Below are 20,347 nucleotides of genomic sequence, written 5' to 3' on the forward strand. Positions count from 1 at the left end.
AGCAACAACTCTGACGTGATTCAGGCGCGTTTACACACTTACAGAGCCTTGCCAGCTTTTCCGGGGCTGAGAAAAGGACTGCGATTTCTGTAGGTTCCCTAATTTTTTTTAGCCTATGGGAGACATCATGAACATACGGTAGCACTGCAAACCTGTGTCTTTCAACCGGCTGGTTCCTTGACCCAGCGCGCTCATCATGTTTTGTGCACTTCAGAAGCTGTTCCGCTATGCCTGAAATTAAGGCCAAAGGGTAGCCAACCCAAGAAAGGCAATCAGCCTGTGCAGCAACGCTATGTTGCATCTCGTGTGAGCAAGATTTATTGAGGCTGTTAAGGAGGCAAAGCTTTACAATATCTCATTTGACTTTGTTGGACAGACAGGCAGGCGCCTAAACAATCATTTAGGAGAGCACGATAACAACGTCCAAAAACACTATTCAAGGCCACTTCGGCATCCATTGCTGGGACTGCGGCTGCGTGCCCCTCTTTGAAGGTACGGAAGCTTTAGCGAGACACAGGTCATCCGGGAAACTATAGAAGCAGATTTCACTAGAAAACTGGTTAGTGTGTGCGTTAGTAACCCCTCTATCGTGCTGACTCCTAGTGAAGTCTTGTATCTCAACAGATAGAAATTATAATGTTTATTTTTTTCAAAGGGCGATGTTCTTAGTACAGTCACTTGCTGTTAGACACCCCTTGTGACTCATATTCTGCGCATGCCCGCTTTTGTACAAATACACATGATGTGGCAACATAATTAAATATTGTTGGAAGTCAGCGCAGTCTGTCATCTCTCGCAGTTCTTGTCATTCAAGCTGTACGTCATTTTATCTCATTAATTGCAAACTATCCCAAGAAACTACCCTTGTTCAGTATAATTATAATGTTTGATACGGCCATTTGCTGGCAAATGTTAACAGTGTGATATTTAACTTGAACTTTTGCATGACTGCCTATGCGTGTGTTCTTTTAGTAACCAGAGTATGGCTAATTTATTAAACCATATTTGCTAATTTGCATGCTCACATGCTATAGCATGCCTTAATCTTGAATTACTGCATCTAAGTGCAAATAATTTAGAAATTTACTATGTATTTTAAAACTGTCCACATTTTGTGCTCAGCAAAATCGTTTAATCAACAGTGGTTTGTTTTTATCAGGCCTCCTACTGCACTTTGCACCCAGGCACTAGTAGATGTGGAATATGCACTCTTTTGATTTATAGTAAGAAAAGAACCTATTTTCAAACTACATATTGTATATGTACCAGTGCCTTAGAGTTACAAACCAAAAATTTATAGAAACTGGTATTGTAGTTAGAAAAACCGCTACACAGCACCTTTAGCCCAGAGAACTCTCGTTTCACAAGAGGACAAACTATGTAGGCACTAAAAAATTCTACGTATTTTTTGTGCTCAAGTAATCTTGTTGGAAATAGAAAATTAGCAATAAGGCTTCTGGCATAAACCTCACTTAAAGCATGTCTATGCTTGGAAAGTATTGTTTCAGTCTGAAAAATGTTGGCCAGTTATGCTTTACATAGACTTTCCAAACTTTTCATAATGCTTTGCGATTACATTAGTGTACAAAATAACACGTGCCTTTCTTGTGCGTTTGCTCTGCATTTCAATTGCTTCCCTAATTCACCTTTGCAATATGCCTTTTTTTAAGGCATCAAAACTTGAATTTTCGTTCACTGGAGCCTAATACTAAAAATATATTCCTTTATGTGGCCCAAAACACTGCGAATCAACCCAGGCTCTTTCAGTGCCGCTATACATAGTTTCTTCTCTAATAACAGATTTGATCAATACATATATTTTAGGTACCTTTGTGGGGAATGTACATGTTCTTGTACTTACCGATGTGTTTGGTGATTGTGCGTGTTTACATTTCATGTGATTTATGTATATGTTGTACTCTGTATTGCAGCATGCAATAAATATATTTGCGTTTTCTTGAAAATGCAGCATATATCTTACCAGTCTGTGTTGCATATTATTTGGATATGGAAATCGTGATAACCTTGGTGTTGATATACATGCTCAAAAGTGTCAAGTTTGCTAGGTTGTATTTGTGCAGCGAAGACAGGTTTTCCAATATACACCATGAATTACTAATATGTAGTGTGATCCACACGTATAGGTGTTGTGTATGCCCATCGAAGCTTCAAGGCCAGCTGTTCGACAGTGCGTTTGGTAGCCGAACTTGAACCTTCTGGCACACGCAATAGTTGCGCGAGGATCGCTGTACATAGTAGTAATTGAAGGCGTGTACTGCCGAATCTGCCTTCCATACACGCTAGAAATAAAAGGGTGTACACCCTTCCAACACCCACACAGATGGGTGTTAATTTGGACGAGCACCCTTACACCCTAAATTTATTTTGCTGGACACCCTTCCTTTAGGGTGCTATAGTGGCACCCCAACTGTAGGGTGTAGACAACAGCACCCTTAGGGTGTTCGTCTGGCGACAAACTGATTTACACCCTTAAGGGTGTTAAAATGTTTAGTGTGTACTGCGCTCGGTTTTATTTAAGTCGTTCGAACAGATATTTCGGCTTTCGCAACTAGAGCGCTGCACGCGCCAAACGAATGGGAAAACAGGTGAAACGAAGGTAATGTGTTAAGGGCCATTGAATAAAGCACTAAACCAGTAGTAGCCCACGAAAGGCTGCGAGGATTTTCCACAATGCTTTTGAACTGCGCATGTAAAAGATAACGGAGAGTTCGCAATACTTGCAGACAAGGTCAGGAAAAAACCCGACCTGGACGAATTTTTCCTCAACTGTGAAGCGCTGTTCCTGGGAAACCCGTACGAGTTTTCTCTGTAGCTTCATGCTACATTCCGGTATATGACAATGTTACCTTTCATGAATACTTTCTCCACCTTGCGGGTTTCCGCAGAGCTCATTTGCCAAAAACCCGCTTCGTGAGCTGAGTTTTCAGGAGCGAGACTGAACATTCCAGAGCGAGCTACAAACGCTACCAAACAATATACAGCTTGACTAAGACGCATCATTTCGTCGAAATGTTGGCTTCTGCGTGAGGCTTCTGTTGTTCGTCGAATGCTGTACGCTCGAAAGCTGGAAGAGATTTTTGGGGCAAATCCCAGAGAGAAGATAACAAAAAAAAAGAAACTACGTTTTGAACAGTCCGACTATGGGACGCACTGACTGTAATATTCGCAAATGAAATGCTTAGAGTGATGAGCTCGAACGAAAAATATTAGAGAAAAGAAATGTAAAGCCTAAAATTATTCTGTTAGCATATATGCGCTGATTATTGAGACAGGATCGCTCAAGGTTGACTGGTACTTTTATTTTCACATTGAAAATGAAAGATGCCAAATAAGCCCTTTTTCCACGTTATTTAACTGCCACATTTTACCACGGTTGCAGTCGTTTTGGCAACTTTCCAGTTCCACCGTATTAAAAAAAAATAGTTTATGTCACAGCTAATGGCTGGCCTTCTTTTTTTTTTGTGGGCAAATGAACGCGAACTGTTTGCGCAGTTCACTTGTTGCTGCCTCGTTCTTTCCAACTACTGTCAACCGTGCATACAATCGCATTCATGACGCCCTGCAGTTTTCGCGGCCCTTATCCTGGAATTACAGTTGCGTCAATATTGTCTTTCCTTGGCGGATCTGATTTCATCGCTCGCTGATTTACAATCACCAACACATGGGTCCTCGTCACGATGCCCACAACTACAGCACCATGCTTTTCTACAAAGGAAACACTGAAGGATGAATTAAAAAAAAAATTACCGACGATTACGTTACTTCCTAATGCGAAATTTGAGCGCAGCAAATAAGCTGTTTCACCTTTTCGATAGATTGAGGTAAAGAAATCGAGCAACACATGTATGCGCTATCACAGAATTTTTTTTTATTTTTCACACGTATTCCTTTAACAAAGACTCCACTAGGTAAGCTTCTGCTTCGGCGGCACGCACCTCTGGATTCTGACGGCGACGGCGCTGGGCCTCTGCTCTGGCAGCTCGTTTAGCAGCAGCAGCAGCAGCAGCAGACGGAGGACTACCATCGGTCGTCTCGCTCATGGCTCAGAAAGAACTGGCAGATAATTTCGCAGTGGCGAACGGCAGCGGCAATTTTGGCTCGGGCGGTGCACATATACAGATCCGCCGCCACCGATCTGGCTCTCTGATTGCCACCGCACAGGGCGAACGGCAGCGGCAATTTCGGCTCGGGCGGTGCACATATACAGATCCGCCGCCACCGATCTGGCTCTCTGATTGCCACCGCACAGGGGTTGCATTGGAGGAGGAGCGAAGAAAGTAATTAAGTTCGAGCCGGCGCTTTGACAACCGGAGACTCGCAGGAAGAGGGGGGAGGGGGGCGGCGTGTACACCCAGCGGCAAACGATGGGGGCAGAAGCGCGCGCAGCAAGCGGACAACACGATAAAGGGAGGAGGGAAGAGATAGCAGCGACTGACTGATGCCGCTGACGCCGATAGTGAGTCAACCCCAGCTGCGGAGTTGGTTTCAGGGACAACGCCGCCGATGCCGACACAAACAATATGATACCCTCGCTTCCGCAGCGCTAAGAACCAGGTCTAGCCGTGGGAAGGTGGTCACGTATTCGTCGACGTGCCGGGGCCTACGTGAAATAACCGGCGCGTCGGCAACTGAAGAGCACCCTATCCGCCACACAAGAACAGGGGGGGGGGGACCCTTTCCTCCTCTTTCTGCATGGCGGCGACGGTGTTCTATGCAGTCACGTTATCTTGACTCTCTAGCGGCGTCAGCGGCATCCAGCGGTATCAGTCGGTCGCTGCTAGCGCTGGGGGGATGAAAGGGGGGCGGAGCTGGTTACGAGGCCGACGACAACGCCGACGACGACGCGAAACCCAGGAACGGACGCCAAAGAGCTGCGCTCTAAAACACGCATGAATTTCTTCACAGTCGTTCGACTCGCGTACCTACTTCGGGAGAATTCCTAATCAACATCAAGTGAGCGACCCTTCTATATGGCTACAAGTCTACCCCGACCATCATGACAACACGTTTCGAATATCTCAAACTGCTATGGCAGGCTGACGACTGCGCTATATATTTTTTCGCGAACGCGTACTGCTATTCTGCTTTCAATAAAGTTGTGTTTAGTATTCGAGACGGAGATACGATATCACTGTAGCTTTCTGTGTTATCTAAAAAACACGGCTGTTTTCCAGAAAAGAGAAAGAAGGTTCAATTATGCACTTAATTTTATACGCTTCCCCTGGCAACTAAGGGCTGCTCACTCTTCTCGATGTACACTGCTTTAAGTTTCAAATATTATAAACCATCTTGCCCTGTGTCTAATAAGTTTAAAGTGCGAACAAAGACGGGACGACAAGAAACACAGACAAGCGCATAAGCGTTTTTCTGTGTTTCTTGCCATTCCGTCTTTCTTCGCGCTTTAAACTAACTACAGCGAAGCTCTATATGGCTAGCCGATTCGTCTGTCCGTCCATCCGTCCGTCCGTCAGTCTATCAGTCGCTTGCACACCAAAAGCTCCTCCGGCGTAACCCCATGCGCCCGAAAAAAGAGAAAGAGTGAGAGAGAGGCGCGTAATTAGCCAACCCCAACAAGATAGCGCAAGGCCTGTTTACTCCAATACATAACATCACGCTACCCAGCGCGAAATTTCCATTGACAAGGCTGGCGTGATGAAAGCGGTGACGTCAAAATCACTGTTGCCTACTCGGGAGCATCCCTATTGGATTCTATGGCAGCCGGGCCAGGTAACATGACGTCATGGTTTGTAGTGAAAAGGCCTTGGGCTATCTAGGTGGCCTTGGATTTGCTGCGCCAGTAGTGACGTCGTTGCTCTCCTTCGCAGCCGATCGGGCGCACAGCAGTTTTTCTCTCCGGCTCCGAAATGGGTAGGCCACGCGTCATACGTACTCGTGAAGAGCAGGCAGCTTTCAATCAGCAACGCCGCGAGAAGAACTGGGAACTAGCTTATATACACCGTGCCAATGCTGCAGCCCAGGCATAAGAACAGGCTCGCGCAGCCGAGCGCAAGCAGTAACTGCGCACCGAGGATCTGGCAGCCTACCAAGCCGTTGTTTAATGAACCGTCGGGATTAACCCAGTGATAAACACCGGGACTGCACGCTTCAGCTTCGCTGGTCAACCATCCGTACGAGTGCTTGGGCGGTGATTTTAAACTGTGGAATACCACCTAGCCCAAACTGCTACCCTTGCCTGTGTATTCCGCCCTGGAATAAAGATTAACCGTCAAACGATGTTTCTTAAATTAGGGTAAACGAAGTATTAAGTCTGCTCACCTTGGCCCGCGGCAAAGAAGATGTCGTCTGCTGGCCCACTTTGCCGCTTGCCGAGCTGTGTTTCCAGATGGCCCACAGGATTCCCGTGTAGAAGGTCACCAGAAGCACGAGAGGCGCCAGAAACACCATGAAGAACACGAACCCCATGTATATCTGGCGGTGGTAGAGCGGCGTGCCGCGCTCGTAGAAGATGGAAGCGCAGAAGCGCTTGCCGGGCGCCGCCTCGACGGTGCGAAACACGTACACGTTGGGCAATGACGGCGTGCACGACACTAGCCAGGTGATGGCTGCCAGCCTCCAGGGGTCGGGGCTGGGCGTCAGCGGTGTCGCAATGGCGATGTGCCTGTCCACCGCGATCGTCACCAGCATGTAGGTGGACGAGACGAGCGCGAAAGTCTGCAGGAACTTGAAGAAGCGGCAGAAGGCGTCGCCCGCGATCCACAGCCGGCCCATCACTTCCCACACCACCTGCGACGTCATCGTGATGCAGGCAACGAGAAGGTCCGCCACGGCCAGGTTTAGGAACAGCACACGCGCTTTCGAGAGCCGCCGGTGATGGCGCTGAACGACGAGCTTCCAGCAGACGACGGTGTTGCCGATGACGGAAGTTACGATCATGATGATTATGATGACAATGCGGACGCGCTTGTGGTAACGAGGACCCATGATGTCGTCTTCGGGCCCTTCGTTATCGACGATGTCTGTGGTGTTTTCGCCGTTGAGCACTGTACAGGTGTAGTTCTGTAAATCGTCTTGGCTCCCAGCCGCGTCGATGAATGACGTTGCCATAATAGCGCAGCGAATGACCCTTGACCGCGCGCCTTCATATTCCTGGTGGTCTGTTCATTCTGACGTTTGTAGTCTCTGCGTAAGTACTGTCATTTTCCTCGGCGTATTTGAATCATCTCCTTGTAACGTTTCGTTAATTGCAGCCAACGTTTTTTTTCATTACTCTCCAAGTAATATGTCGGTTGTCATGTCCACTTCAAGTTTCCTGACAGCAACTCTACAAGATGAGATGCGCAACTGTGAACTCTTCAATCAACATAAAAGGATTGTTTTGCTTGACAGCAAATAAAAGTTTAGGAAACAATAAACATTCGTTATCGCCTTTCGCGTGCTGCATGTCTTACAATCCAGATTTCAATTTCTGCCGCAGTTTTTACTGTCAGATGCACCTCTTGGTATTCTTCGTACTTTCCGGTAAGCGGCAGCTGTAAATGAAACTTTCGTCTTATTGTTTCGGAAATTTGTTCGCATGACATCACAGCTACAACAGGTGAAGACACTGCTTCACAAAAATACCGTGACGTCAGCGCAGACAAACATTGTTAGTTAATGGCCTGAACTTATAGGAAAAATTTTTTACTCTAGAGGTCTCTCGAGAAAACAGTGAACAATACTGAATTTGTCACATTCCCGTAGAGCACATGAGCGTGCTTTGATGGCTTGGCACAAGCTAATAGAAACAACTCACGCACACAGCTGCCAAACTGCAAGTACAATACCAATGGCTCAAAATTTCTAAACTTTGGTGTCCCATCTTCGGACGCGTGCGAATATGCGTTTGCATCGTGAACTCTCCTGAAATAATACCGCGACGTCGATGAACATTTAGCATTAAAGAATCACGCAGCAGTTCATTTTATGCTGTTGTAGTGAAAGCTCAAGCGTTTGGTCACCTAGCAGACGAAATGTATCTGATAGCCTATACTCTGACTTTATAGAATGAGGAATATTATTTTCCGTGCCATAAAGCTCAAAGCGCATAAGAAAATGAGCCTAAACGTAGGTACAATGGTTGGAAGATAAGAATCGGCGGTAGAAACATCTTTACCAAATGCTGAAAGGTAGTGTCTCCTCTTTCAAAGGCGGTGCCTGATCCTTCGAGAAAGATTAGACTGTAGCATACCCAAGAGTCATCCACAGAGACCTGAAAAGAGCCCAAAGTGGGTTTCCTTATGTAGCACAATTCTTTCACAGGTACTGTGGGCTTCTTTCTTTCTTCACTTTGAAAGCCAAAATTTCTTCTCTTTGCCCCAAACGCAGCTCTTTGCCACAGAAAGAACAGCGCTTCAAGACGGGACACGAGGGAGGAACCACACACGCACTGCTCTGTGTTTGTGGTTCCTCCCTCGTGTCCCGTTGAAGCGCTGTTCCTTCTGTGATAATGAACAAACTAGCCCATCAGTCAATCCTTGAAAGCTCTTTACGTTCTACACAGGGGGTGCAATTATCGACACTCTGAAATACCGCCACATTGTCCAATTCCGCCATATTGCATGTTAGAATTATGAAGAAAACGTAGTATATGGCTCTGTTATGCGCTTAATGCAAGTTGCATTGCGTTTTTCATAAGTTCATACGCAAGAGAAGATTTCAAAACAGCGAATCATGTGTACGTTGAGCCCTTTCTTGGCGACGCGCGAGGAGGCGTCCAGTGATAGAGCTGTCAACGCAGACTTCTGCAATGGTGGCCAGAATTGCAAGACGCCCAATGTTGCGGATTGTGACGATGTTTAAAACAGCATAATCCGGGTACAGTCGGTTCAGTACGGATTACAGATCGAAAGCTGTTGATTAATAATCAATTTGAAATAAAAAATATGGAAGTATAGAACAAGACGTATTTGGTAGAAGACATAACCGGTGCTCTATTCGACCATCGTTTGTTAGTGGTCTAATAGGTGTTATAGCACCCAATAGACAGCTATTACAGAGATAGATGTTCAGAGGTGTCTGTACACGACGGATGTCGTGAAATATGGCGGAGAATTAGCGCGAAAGTTATGTCGAGCGAAATGTGCGTTGCCATATACCAACCATACAGTTCCTACGACAACTACTAGAGGGAACTGTGGTGCCAGTGTTTATGTAAGCTGCAAGTAATTGCAATTGAGACAGCAGGGCAATGACGGCAAGTGCATGGATTTGGCTAACTTCGTCTTTCTGCAGCTTCAGAGGGCTCTGTGACTTTGGGAATTGATCAACTTGAACAACATGTGGCGTTATAAGCGCAACGATTGGCAATGATTACGCATGTCGGCACGTATGCTTAAGCGTAACCTAATACAGGCATCTGTAGCCACCTAACGCAAATTCGCGTAAATTACACTTATCCGCCCCGAGATTCGGTATGCTTATGCCATTTGTGATGCCGATCAAACATACTTAATCAATGATCTATAAGAGTCAGTTCGAAGTCATGCTGGCCGTTTTATTTTCTTCCTTTTTTTTGAACATTCGCGCTACTCCAGTGTGACATCCTTTAAAACAAAGCGTCGAGTTAGGAACTGTTACCGAAACGCAATCAAATCGCGTCACCTTCCTCTATTTCGGTACATTACGCAATCACACATCACTGCGCAATGGCCTTTTCCAATACACCCTCAACAATCTTTTCGTCGCCGCGATTGTTCATGTAAAGTGAAAGGTATCACTTGTCGCACATCGACTTTCGCCCATTCATTCTTACCGCAATTGACTGGAATAGTCTACCATCATGCGCTGCAACCGAGTCAGAATTTTAAGCCTTACAAACACTTTATTTCGTGAACCTAAATTGCGCTATAGGGGACTAGACCACGAGGTAGAAGAAGACAGGAGAAACGCAGACTAACAAGTGGTTTATTGAAATCACACAATGCTGCCTCTTCGAACTATGCGCATGCCCAAGCAGAATCATAACCGCGTCATCATGGAACACCCTCTCGGCAAGCCCCTGGGCCCTATAACGTAAAACTATTCCAATATGTTTTTATTCCAATCTCCTGACGTAAAATTTGCGTAACCACCGACGCAAGCATCGGGTGGTCACCCGCAGGGTTGTCCCAACAGACCAATCAAACGCTCTTCTCATATATAGGAGGTCACTTTTGTTTGCTTTAAAAACGGATAACATTGACCTACACTGAGCAGTTTGTCTTACCTAATTGGCTGACAAGAGGTGAGAAGCACGCTCAAGTGCAGAGGGATTCTATGGTGCCGAGCCACTGCACTGAAAATCGATAATCGGATGCAGAGGGTGGTGCCGGCGTCTGCGATTGGTCGGCTTTACCTTACGTAGCTTGCGGTGGCTCGTCGACAATCGCTGCGGCATGGAACGGCCGGAAGCTTAAGAATGACGCTAAAACTGCACCTCAGCAAAGAAGAGATGGTAGAACGAGTTCATAAACGCGCCGAAAGTGCTCGAAAACCTTACACGGCCGCGCAAATAAGTTTTATTACACGCAAATAAACCCATGCTCTTTGGCAGGTACGAGTAGCCAGTGCCTGAGCGATCGGCGGCAGCCATATTTTATTCCTTTCGGAACGGGGCAGCCTGCGGCTATTCAGAAAAAAATTCAGTTTTCTTAGGCATATTAATGCATCTTTAACGCGTACACGTCACCTTGACGCGGTGGGTTATTGCGGTCTTGTGACGTCGCGTGACAGGCAGGTGAAGTGGTTGCAGCCCGAAAACTATTGACCAATAGCCGAGGCATAAGGGCGAAAAGGTGTGGAATCAGAAATAACTATTTTTCTTTTGTTCGGTCAAATCATGCATAATCAGTGTGTACACGTCATGTCAGATGGGGAGCTATCGCGGTTTTCGTGGCGTCGCGTGACAGACAGGTGAAGTGGGGGCGGTCCAAAAAATTTGTGACCGATCGCGGAAGGCTGATCGCATAATTGGAATAGAAAAGTTTGGAATAGTTTTACGTTACAGCGCCCCTTATCTTCACCAAAATATCAAGCTCTTTCTTGAAAAGACACCCTGATGGTTCGCTGACGCACCTATCTGGGCCGTATCTTGCTATCAAGGAAGCTTCTAATATTTCACGTGCCCTTTGGTCCTTCGCTCGCCCTAACACCTTCGTTTTGCCTAACATCGGCTTGCACTTCTTCGCACGTGGCCTACAATGAACTAGCAGGTGTTTTCCGGTGCCATCTCTCAATGAGTTAGAGTGCTGCATTAAACGATTGTGAATACATGTTCCGGTTTGCCCCACATCGAACATTCCACAGGTCAGTGAAACTCGTACACCACTTCAATCGATTAACAATCGTTTAATGAAGCACTCTAACTCATTAAAAGATGGCAGCGGAAAGCACCTGACAGTTCATTGTAGGTCATGTGCGAACAAGTGCAAGCTGACCTTTGACAAAACGAAAGTGTTAGGGTGAGCAAAGGAACAAGGGCACGTGAAATCTTGAAAGCTTCCTTGATAGCAAGACATGGTCCAGACAGGTGCGTAAGAGAAACGTCAGTGTATCTTTGCAAGAAAAATTTTGATTTTTTTATGTAGATAGGGGCTTGGCGAGGGAGTGTTCCATGATGATGCGGTTATGATTCGGCTTGCGGATGCGCATAGTTCGAAGAGGCAGCATTGTGTGATTTCAATAAACCACTTGTTAGTCTGCGCTTGTCCTGTCTTCTCCTACCTCGGTATCTCGTCCCTAGCGCAGTTTAAGTTCACGAAATAATGTCTTACCAACTAGCCTCCCAACACTCTTCACGAACACTTATCCTATGTGATGGATGTATGCATATAGCGTATAGCATATAGCATATAGATGTATGCACTTGCGCGTACATTTATCGATAGGTCATGCTGCTCTCGCCAATAATATCGATTATATAATCATATCCTGAAATTTCACCTGTACCTTTCCATTTTACTGAAGCACTTATATCCTTAATCACCGTGCATTTTTTTCTTTAATTTTTGTACGAGTGAACTATTTGTTTAGTGTATGTCACTGCCCTTAAAGGCATCGTTCAAGCTCAGTGATAGTCGGCCGTTCCCAAGAACTAGAGATTCTGAAGGCGATGAAGACTTTGAAAAGCCGTTGGTCGAACCAGACATGCTTGACTTTCGTTCTGGCATCCCCGACGAGAGTGATTTTGATGACCTTTAGTATCGACTCCTAGTCTACTAAAGGACAAAGGTTTTTACTGGGCACCTAAATATATTTTCTTACCTAGTGTTTACTAATTACAGACAAGCCAAAACGCCTAATTTATGTCGAATTACGCACCTGCGAACTGTACAGCAGGAGCGGACTATCTGAGAAATGTTTTTTTCTTTTTTTAATGAAAATTGGTTTCTGCAGGCTATATACATCGGGTGCGGACTATAGCCTGGAAAATGTGGTAATAAATAACGTAACGAGAATGCTTGAAGCCATGGGCACGACTATTAAACAAATCCGTGTACTAAGCATATAATTCTTTTGGTAAAGCGGAACGAGCGAAGCACCAGAGATCAGCGGTGAAACTCTTTGGAAACTTTATGCTACCAACAGGGCCCGTGCGCCTGCGCATGTGTGGGCGCGTATGCATGCACGTGCGTGCGCATTTGTGTGTACGCACGTGTTCAATATCTGCGTCAGTTTTGAACATGTGCGACATTTGCGCCCGCACGACGGCGCCGTACGAAGCACGTACTACTTGATGAAATTGGAATTCAGGGCTGCCCTCACAGTACCAGTACGTCATGCGTGTACGCTCCACTTCTTGCGTTGAAATGTGAAAGGCTGAAAAATACACGGTGGTGACTCTGTTGCATGTCGCCCACGACACGCACCTGGTTCTGGCTAGAACGGACCAGATCAACCTCATTTGCAAAACAAAGCGAGAGACCGCGTCGCCCCATGCATGGAACCAGAAAGACATAAAAAAAAAGAAGAGAAAGAAATTAGAGTTTGCCGTGACGCAGGTGCCAGCTCCTGATATTTTCGCTCCATGGCAACCGCTTGTGTATTACTGTTACTCTACGCGTCATAGTAACACCTTTGTTTTTTTTAAAGCAAAACTTTCTTTGTGTACTTTCCCATTTTTGGCATGGCTGCCTGGCTATTGGGGCGGAAAGAGAAGTTTAATAGACTTAACAAAACATATCAAATCAACAAAGGTCAGCAATTCGCGACAGTTACGTGGCGGCATACATGAAAACACGGAGTTGTCGAAAGCTAATAACCCAAATGAACTTAATGCAATATATCTATATTACTCATAAACAACACTTTGAAGTAGAGTCCACGAATAAAAAGTACATGGGTAGAAACTGAATTTTCAAGAACACTCAACAAAGAAAATAGTCACGAACACAGAAATATCGCGTACGATACACAGGTCTGACTAATATTTCAGCATGGGCAACGACACACTATTGTTCCTAATTATAACGAAAGCTATTAGCCAACCTAGGAGAAACTTTGCCTCCCCGAGAATCATAATTTCGCTGTTCTAATATTCAATGAAATGCGCACGTAGTCGCAACAGTAAGCGTTACATGTCCCTTTGTTGCCGTCCTCTCAAAATTGCAGAACCGCGCTTTTCTTTTTTTTTTTTTTTTCAAAATTACAAGTGATTCGACATAAAAGCGCAACTAGTGTGAAATAGTGTCGCAACAACCACGGAAGGAAGACAAGAAAGAAAAGGGGCGTTCTTTTTTTCCTCGTCTTCCTTCCGTGCTTTTTGCGCGTCTATTAAATACCTGTTATCGTGCACCAATTAGCCCAGCAGCAAGTTTTACACGAAAGTAAGAAAGTCGATGAGACTGACTATACACAGCTGAATAAAGCGTGTCAGAATGCTTCTTCGTTTCCACACTGCGAGCAGGATGCGAGGTGGTGGCGCGTAGGAAGAACCGGCCAACCGCGCAGCGAACCGCAGTCTCTCATAATGAATACATTGTTGCGCCAAAAAAAAGGGAAAAAAAAAAGACTTGGAAAGGAAGAGTACGAAACGACCGATTGAGCGCTCATTTCGTACTCTCGATTGCCGATTGAGCGTCATTCCGTACTCTTCCTTCCCAAGTCTTCTTTTTAATCCTTTTTTTTTTTGCGCAACAATGTATTCATTAGATCCCAACCAACTCGCCCAGCAACAAGTTCTACTCAGTCTCTTATAAGTCTGGCGGTTAGCTCCGAGAGGCGGACGCCCGGCCTTTCCCCGTTTTCTTACGCTGATCTTCATCAAGATGGCCTATTGCAGTCTCTTCCCATAGTCCAGGCGCTGTAATGTTCCTTAAGTCGACGTCTGGCAAGAATTTTGCAAGACATCATTCAGCCGCTATGACGTACGCAAGTGCGAAGTCGTGGACGCTGCTAGGCAGACGGGGCTGCTTGAGTATAAGCTGAGAAAACCCTGCGTGAAATCTCGAGAAAGTATACATCATGTAGGCTTCTGCCCCAATAGTCCCTGTCGGTAATTTAAACCTAGCGTACCGTGCGCAGAAATTACTCGACACATGTTTGAAAGCTCAGGAAGGCTGAAACCACCCTTGATTCAAGGCACCCTCAAGAACGTTCGAGATACGAGCGCCATTTCGCCGGATCGAAAGAATGCCCCACGTGCAGTTGTAAAGTGTAGCCAAAGACGTCAGGGTGGACGAGCGACGCGCACCACATAAAACAACGCGGAAGATATACTAGGTTAGGTTTGATAATGAATGTACGCTCTGGAAGAGATAACGGAAGACTGCGTGCTTAGAAAAAACGTTTATTTCTAGAAAAGACTGCACGATCATTCCGAATCACGACGGCAAAACGCAACCACGACGATAACATATAAAAGTACTGAGCACTGTATACCGGGCAAGTTTTCAAAGAAACGTCCGAGTCCACATGACCTCACTAACGTATAACCACTTAGACTCACAGAAATGCACACTAACGTATAAACTAATTCTCACATTATATGTATAAAATGACGTTGAACGTGTACAATGTATAGACAACGCGTATGTATAATGATCATGTGACCCAGGTGATTGAGATAATTATGTACTGATGCTACGAGATGAGTATATACGGCGATTGCCATGCATACGGGAACACATGCCCTCGGAGATCACGGGCACCTACTTACGATAGGCGCAAATAATGATTACTTTTGACGGCCTGTCTACAAGAACCAGGCCTGTCGAAAATTAAGCCATACGCGTCCAGCAGCCACAGGCAGATAATGGCATGACCACTGTCAAAGGAACTCCTCTTCCCCAAGGAAGAACAACCCTTCTGACAGAAAAGACAGTGGCTCAGAGCAGAGTCACTCCAGGAGTCGAGGTAGAGTACGCCGACCATGTCCCGTGGCAACTGCCTCCCACCGGTTGCGCCACAGAGAAACAGCGCCCGCAGCAATCGAACGTCGCTCGAAGCGGCCACGTGAGCAATGACCAGATGTGAAAGAAAGCTTAACTCCGAGGCCACGGAAACCGGCATGGACGGCCGTCCAAAATATTCTAGAAACGACGCATTGCTGCAGCACGTGCTTGTTCGATTATTCTTGAAGGGGGCAATTGGGCCACAGCGAAACTGGTACCATGCCCCACCGCTCTGGTCTGTACCGCGTTGGGAGCACTTGCGACTCTATAGATGACACATAAAGTAGCGTATAGATGGATAGCCAGGCAGAAAGTACGCCGTTACCGCTCCCGGCGATACAACATTGGAACGTGCGCGGCGCGCTGAGGGAACCAGAGGAAGTAGTAAGGCGGACATTGCATTAACAACATGGTTTTCGAAGACGTACGTCTACATTAGGAAATACATTTTTTTACGTGGCGATGAAATGCCATGGCCGTAGGAGAATGTGCGTTTATGCTTGCAGCCCGCAGTTTAAGAATGCGCACGGTAACAGGTCAGCAATCTTTGAGCGAAGGAAACAGCAGGAGAGTTCACACTGAAATCGGAGAGCAAGCAGCTGGCAGTGGAGAGATACGAATAGGAATGCGAGCCCACCGCGAGAGCGTGGTTGTCCAAGCGCCACGCTACAGACCAGTGCTGTTCTGCTCTACCAGAAGTAGGAAACAAGAAGGGACTTCAATGGCCAAGTATCCCGTAATATTTGCTGTACAACGTGACAAACGTACCACACACGGAAGCGAAATACAGACTGTGCTAAGTGTGTTCTTTCTAATAGGCGTAAATCATACCCATTTCGTCTTGCCTGTTCAAGAATTGACAGCCAGACAGAGTCTGAGAGACCGTAAAGGCCTTAAATACGAATAGGATCGCGCTTTTGAAGACGGAAAAAGGGAACTTCGGCGTGTTTGTGGGGAACCAATGAATTCGCTGGATATATTTGTGATGTATCTGCAAAGGGGACATGAAAGTACACGTGAAGTAGCTTCTATAGATCTCGTTTGCTGACCACATATACCCCGCTCCATGCTGCGTAAAAAAAAAAAAGAAATCTTTCCTGCCTAAAACCTGTACATATCACGTCGGCTCACAGGCATATTTTAAGAACACAGATCTGATAATAGAGCGGCGAGTGATAACGTATTATTTGAATAAGTTTATTTTCTTTGATTTATCTACTCAGTACTTCCCACTATGTTTTTGGCCACTTCTCTAGAATAAGCATGTCCAGCTATGTGGCTGGACATTGTGTTATTGTGATTTTGAGTTGTCTTTTACTTTTAATGCGTTTAAGTTATCTCTTTTTTATAGCTATATGTGAAAAGGAGTAGCCGGGGCCAATTGAAGGCGACATCCATGAGCACTATATATTAAAAGAATATTCATATGCATGTCTCTCTAGGCAGGATTCGCACACAAATATAATATATATCATACAAACTTTGTATTCTGACCCCGTGTGTCACGCTTTGTTCTGCGTAACCAAAAAAAAGATGTGTTGCATAAAACCTGCAGATATAATGTCGGCTTACAGGTATCTCTAAAGCACACCGACCTGTTAATGTAACGAATTATTTTGAACGGATTATTTGATTTACTTCATTATCTGTGATTTAGCCACTAAGTATTTCCCACTGGGCTCTTGGCCACTCCGCAAGAATAGGCACGCCCCACAACGTACGATTCCTAAATAAAACATCGAGACATATAATGTCCGCTCCCAGATATCTTTAAAGCACACCGGTCGGTTTATGAAATGATGAATTATATTTCACAGAATCTATTATTTGCTCTACTTTCCTTGATTTAGCCAGTGGGCATGTGCTAATGTGTGCGCGCCCGCTCTTGGACAATAGGTACAGAATTCCTAAACGTTGCCAGATACGTGTCGTGCTTGTCTGTGTATACACTCCTCATCAGAATTCGCTCGAGAAACATCGTACATCACCTTCGTCCTTACGTGATCACTGCTTATACGTCTCCCACTGTGCATTACTTCTGATACTGTACTTGCGTTTCGGCATAGCTTGTGAGCGATGTACTCCATAGACACAACAATTGCACGGCAATAAAGTTATGACTTTTATGGTGGATAAACACAAACATTAATTGAGACTACAATTGGCCGAGCGTAAAGGTAAACAAAACTGTATGCGTCGAAATGGTGCGGATTCATAAACTCTGTGCTTCACGTTATTTCAGACTTGACAGTTTTCGGTACTTCTTGTAAAACCTACAGGCCATAAAAGAAAACTTCGTTTGCTACAATCACTACAATTCAACATTTTCTCTCAAATTTAAGAAATTTCATTAAATTTGGTCCAGTAGTTGTCCCATGAGACCATTTCTGCGTTTTACATGTATTTGGACATGCAGCAACGGAGTTGGCCCCCGAGGAGAAGATTCCTCCTAAACGCAGTTCTTATCGTCAACCCATACCCGCCGTGGTTGCTCAGTGGCTATGGTGTTGGGCTGCTGAGCACGAGGTCGCGGGATCGAATCCCGGCCACGGCGGCCGCATTTCGATGGGGGCGAAATGCGAAAACACCCGTGTACTTAGATTTAGGTTCACGTTAAAGAACCCCAGGTGGTCGAAATTTCCGGAGTCCTCCACTACGGCGTGCCTCATAATCAGAAAGTGGTTTTGGCACGTAAAACCCCATAATTTTATCGTCAACCCGTCCAGCATATCTGAAGAACTACTTGCTTGATACACATGGCCCACGTATATACTCACAACACAACCTCCATGTATGAGAAAAGGTTCGTTTATCCAGTTCGTTCAGATGAAAACGTCTTTTAGGATGGAAATATTAAGACACAGTAAAAACAAACCACATAGATACAGCTTTGGAAAATTACTTCTGCGGAGTCGTGCGGAAGATGCAGGTTTAAAATCACAGTGTGGTTTATTGTTGCCTTCCCTTTGATTATTATTATTATTATTATTATTATTATTATTATTATTATTGATGGAATTCCCTTTGAAGCAACGCGGCGGAGACAAATATTCGCCTAGCATGTTTAATTTGACCAGGTTTTCTATATCCATCGCCACCTAGCATTTTGAGTCTTGAAGGGCACCGGTTTAAGAGACCGCTTATACAGTGCCTCTGAATCATCCCACGTAGACTCAGTGCTCACTCTCTCACTCTTTTCATCTTTCTTTCTCCCCTTTTCCTTACTCCCAGCGTAGGGTAGCAAACCGGGCCGTTGTCTGGTTCACCTTCCCTTGCTCTCTCTCTCTCACTCTCTGATACCAATCTTATGTTTCGCATTTGAAACCTCAATCCCTATATTGTATTATTACCTACGCTTGAAATGACTCCCGTTCTATCGAACTCTTCTCTGCCTTGTTCTTTTTTTCACCAACACTCTAAACACCTCTTACCTATCTCGACTGCTGACCATGCAGTTAGTCATTCTGACTTCTTTGAATTCCAACGCTTCTGGAAGGAAGGTGGACACTCCCTAGGCGTGTCGCTGCGTTAATATCTTGGCATTCCGGTACGATGCGCCCTGTTGTCCTCGTCTGTTTGCTGCAGCGCACGCATGCGCTCACCCCGAGGCGCGTATTTTGCTCCGGTATGCCTTTGTCCCAATACAGCCAGCTCGGGCATCAAAAAGCAAGACTTTGCGTTATCATACAGACTCTCCCTCCTGAGTTACTTCTTATCGTTTCGTTGTAGATATCCATGGTCTTTCTTTTTGTTTTTGCTTCCATTCTTTGCATCCGATTTGCTGTGCTGGCATTTCATGTTGGATTGCAACGTCATCTGGCGGAATTCGGAATATACTGCACATCCGATTTTCTTCGTCGGTATTGATGCAGCGATACATCTGACCCCCAAAGTAAGAATTTTCTCATAAACTGGCGGAACAAAACAAATGAACGCCTCACGTATAGCGGCGTCCGTATCTAGCGTTATATTACGTCAGGTTATTTTAGCTCATTCTTTCTGTTTGGATTTTCGAGAAGGATGAAAGCCGACGCCCACGGGAGCGAACACTGGGTCTCGGAAGGACAAGGCGATTCACCAAACTTTTCTTTTTTTTTTTTTCCGTATTTCCCGGCACAAATGTTCCGTCTTCCGATTCCACTCGCTCCTGCGTGCCTTGAAGAGTAATCGACGAGTGCTTTTAGGTATCCGTTGTCGAGCATAGCGATGCGTCTGCTGCGTTTCGCTAAGAGTCACGACACGTGTCCGGGCGTAGGAGGGCCGTGGGCGCGCTTGGGACAGGGAAACCTGGAAATGTCAGCGGGTCGCACTGCTGCGTGCAAGCGGAGTTCAACACGAAATGAAAATTGCTTTCCAGAGGCCGGATAAACCGAAACAAAGAAAAGAAATACTAGCCTGCGCTTCAGAAGAAATCACCGAGGAGGTTAAACTCACCTAAATTGAACGAATAATGTTACGCCAGTTATTTCGGCCTACACGGCCGTTTCAAAATGTAGCAAACACGGAAATATACCTTTATGACGATTCTTTTCAATTTTGAAATACAGGAATGTGCCCTAATGTTTGCGGTTAATAAGCTAATTGATGTAATTTAGTGAAAATATCGCTTAGGGTTTTCCTACAAATGACGTCCGCCTGGGCAGAGAGTTCATCTGTAGTGGCGTAATTCGAGTAACTTTTGTAAGCTTTTAAGGGAAAAAAAATCTTCGAAGTAAAAGAAAAGACACCATGTAAGCCTCATCCTATTTTTCCAAAGTCACTCCGAGCACGGTTTCTTGTTCACTCTGTCTAGGAATGAGGAAATGTTGGATATTCGATTCGACATTCACAGACAGTTTTTCTTAAAGGTTCTTATTCGACTCGAATCGAAAATTTCTCTATTCGCACACCCCAAGTAGTTGAATTAAATTGGATTTATTGATAGGAAAGACAGAGAGGTCGACCTGAGCTAGTGCGCT

The 20,347-nt window shown here is 45.4% G+C and overlaps 1 protein-coding gene across 2 annotated transcripts in view; it reads right to left on the reverse strand.

Moving 5' to 3' along the window:
• The window catches only part of LOC142572507 (putative G-protein coupled receptor 150), a 75,597-nt gene that overhangs the window by 14,997 nt on the left and 40,253 nt on the right, over positions 1-20,347 (reverse strand). The window contains exons 3-4 of one of the 2 annotated variants that reach the window (XM_075681675.1): positions 8,135-8,230; positions 6,298-7,303 (exon numbers count right to left, since the gene is read on the reverse strand). In XM_075681675.1, coding sequence (XP_075537790.1) covers positions 6,298-7,086 — 789 coding nt within the window. In that variant the 5' untranslated portion in view covers positions 7,087-7,303; positions 8,135-8,230. The remainder of the gene's footprint in view (positions 1-6,297; positions 7,304-8,134; positions 8,231-20,347) is intronic. The other variant, XM_075681676.1, reaches the window with a different exon arrangement.

The sequence above is a fragment of the Dermacentor variabilis genome, chromosome 2 (assembly GCF_050947875.1).
Source record: "Dermacentor variabilis isolate Ectoservices chromosome 2, ASM5094787v1, whole genome shotgun sequence".
Classification (NCBI taxonomy): domain Eukaryota; kingdom Metazoa; phylum Arthropoda; class Arachnida; order Ixodida; family Ixodidae; genus Dermacentor; species Dermacentor variabilis.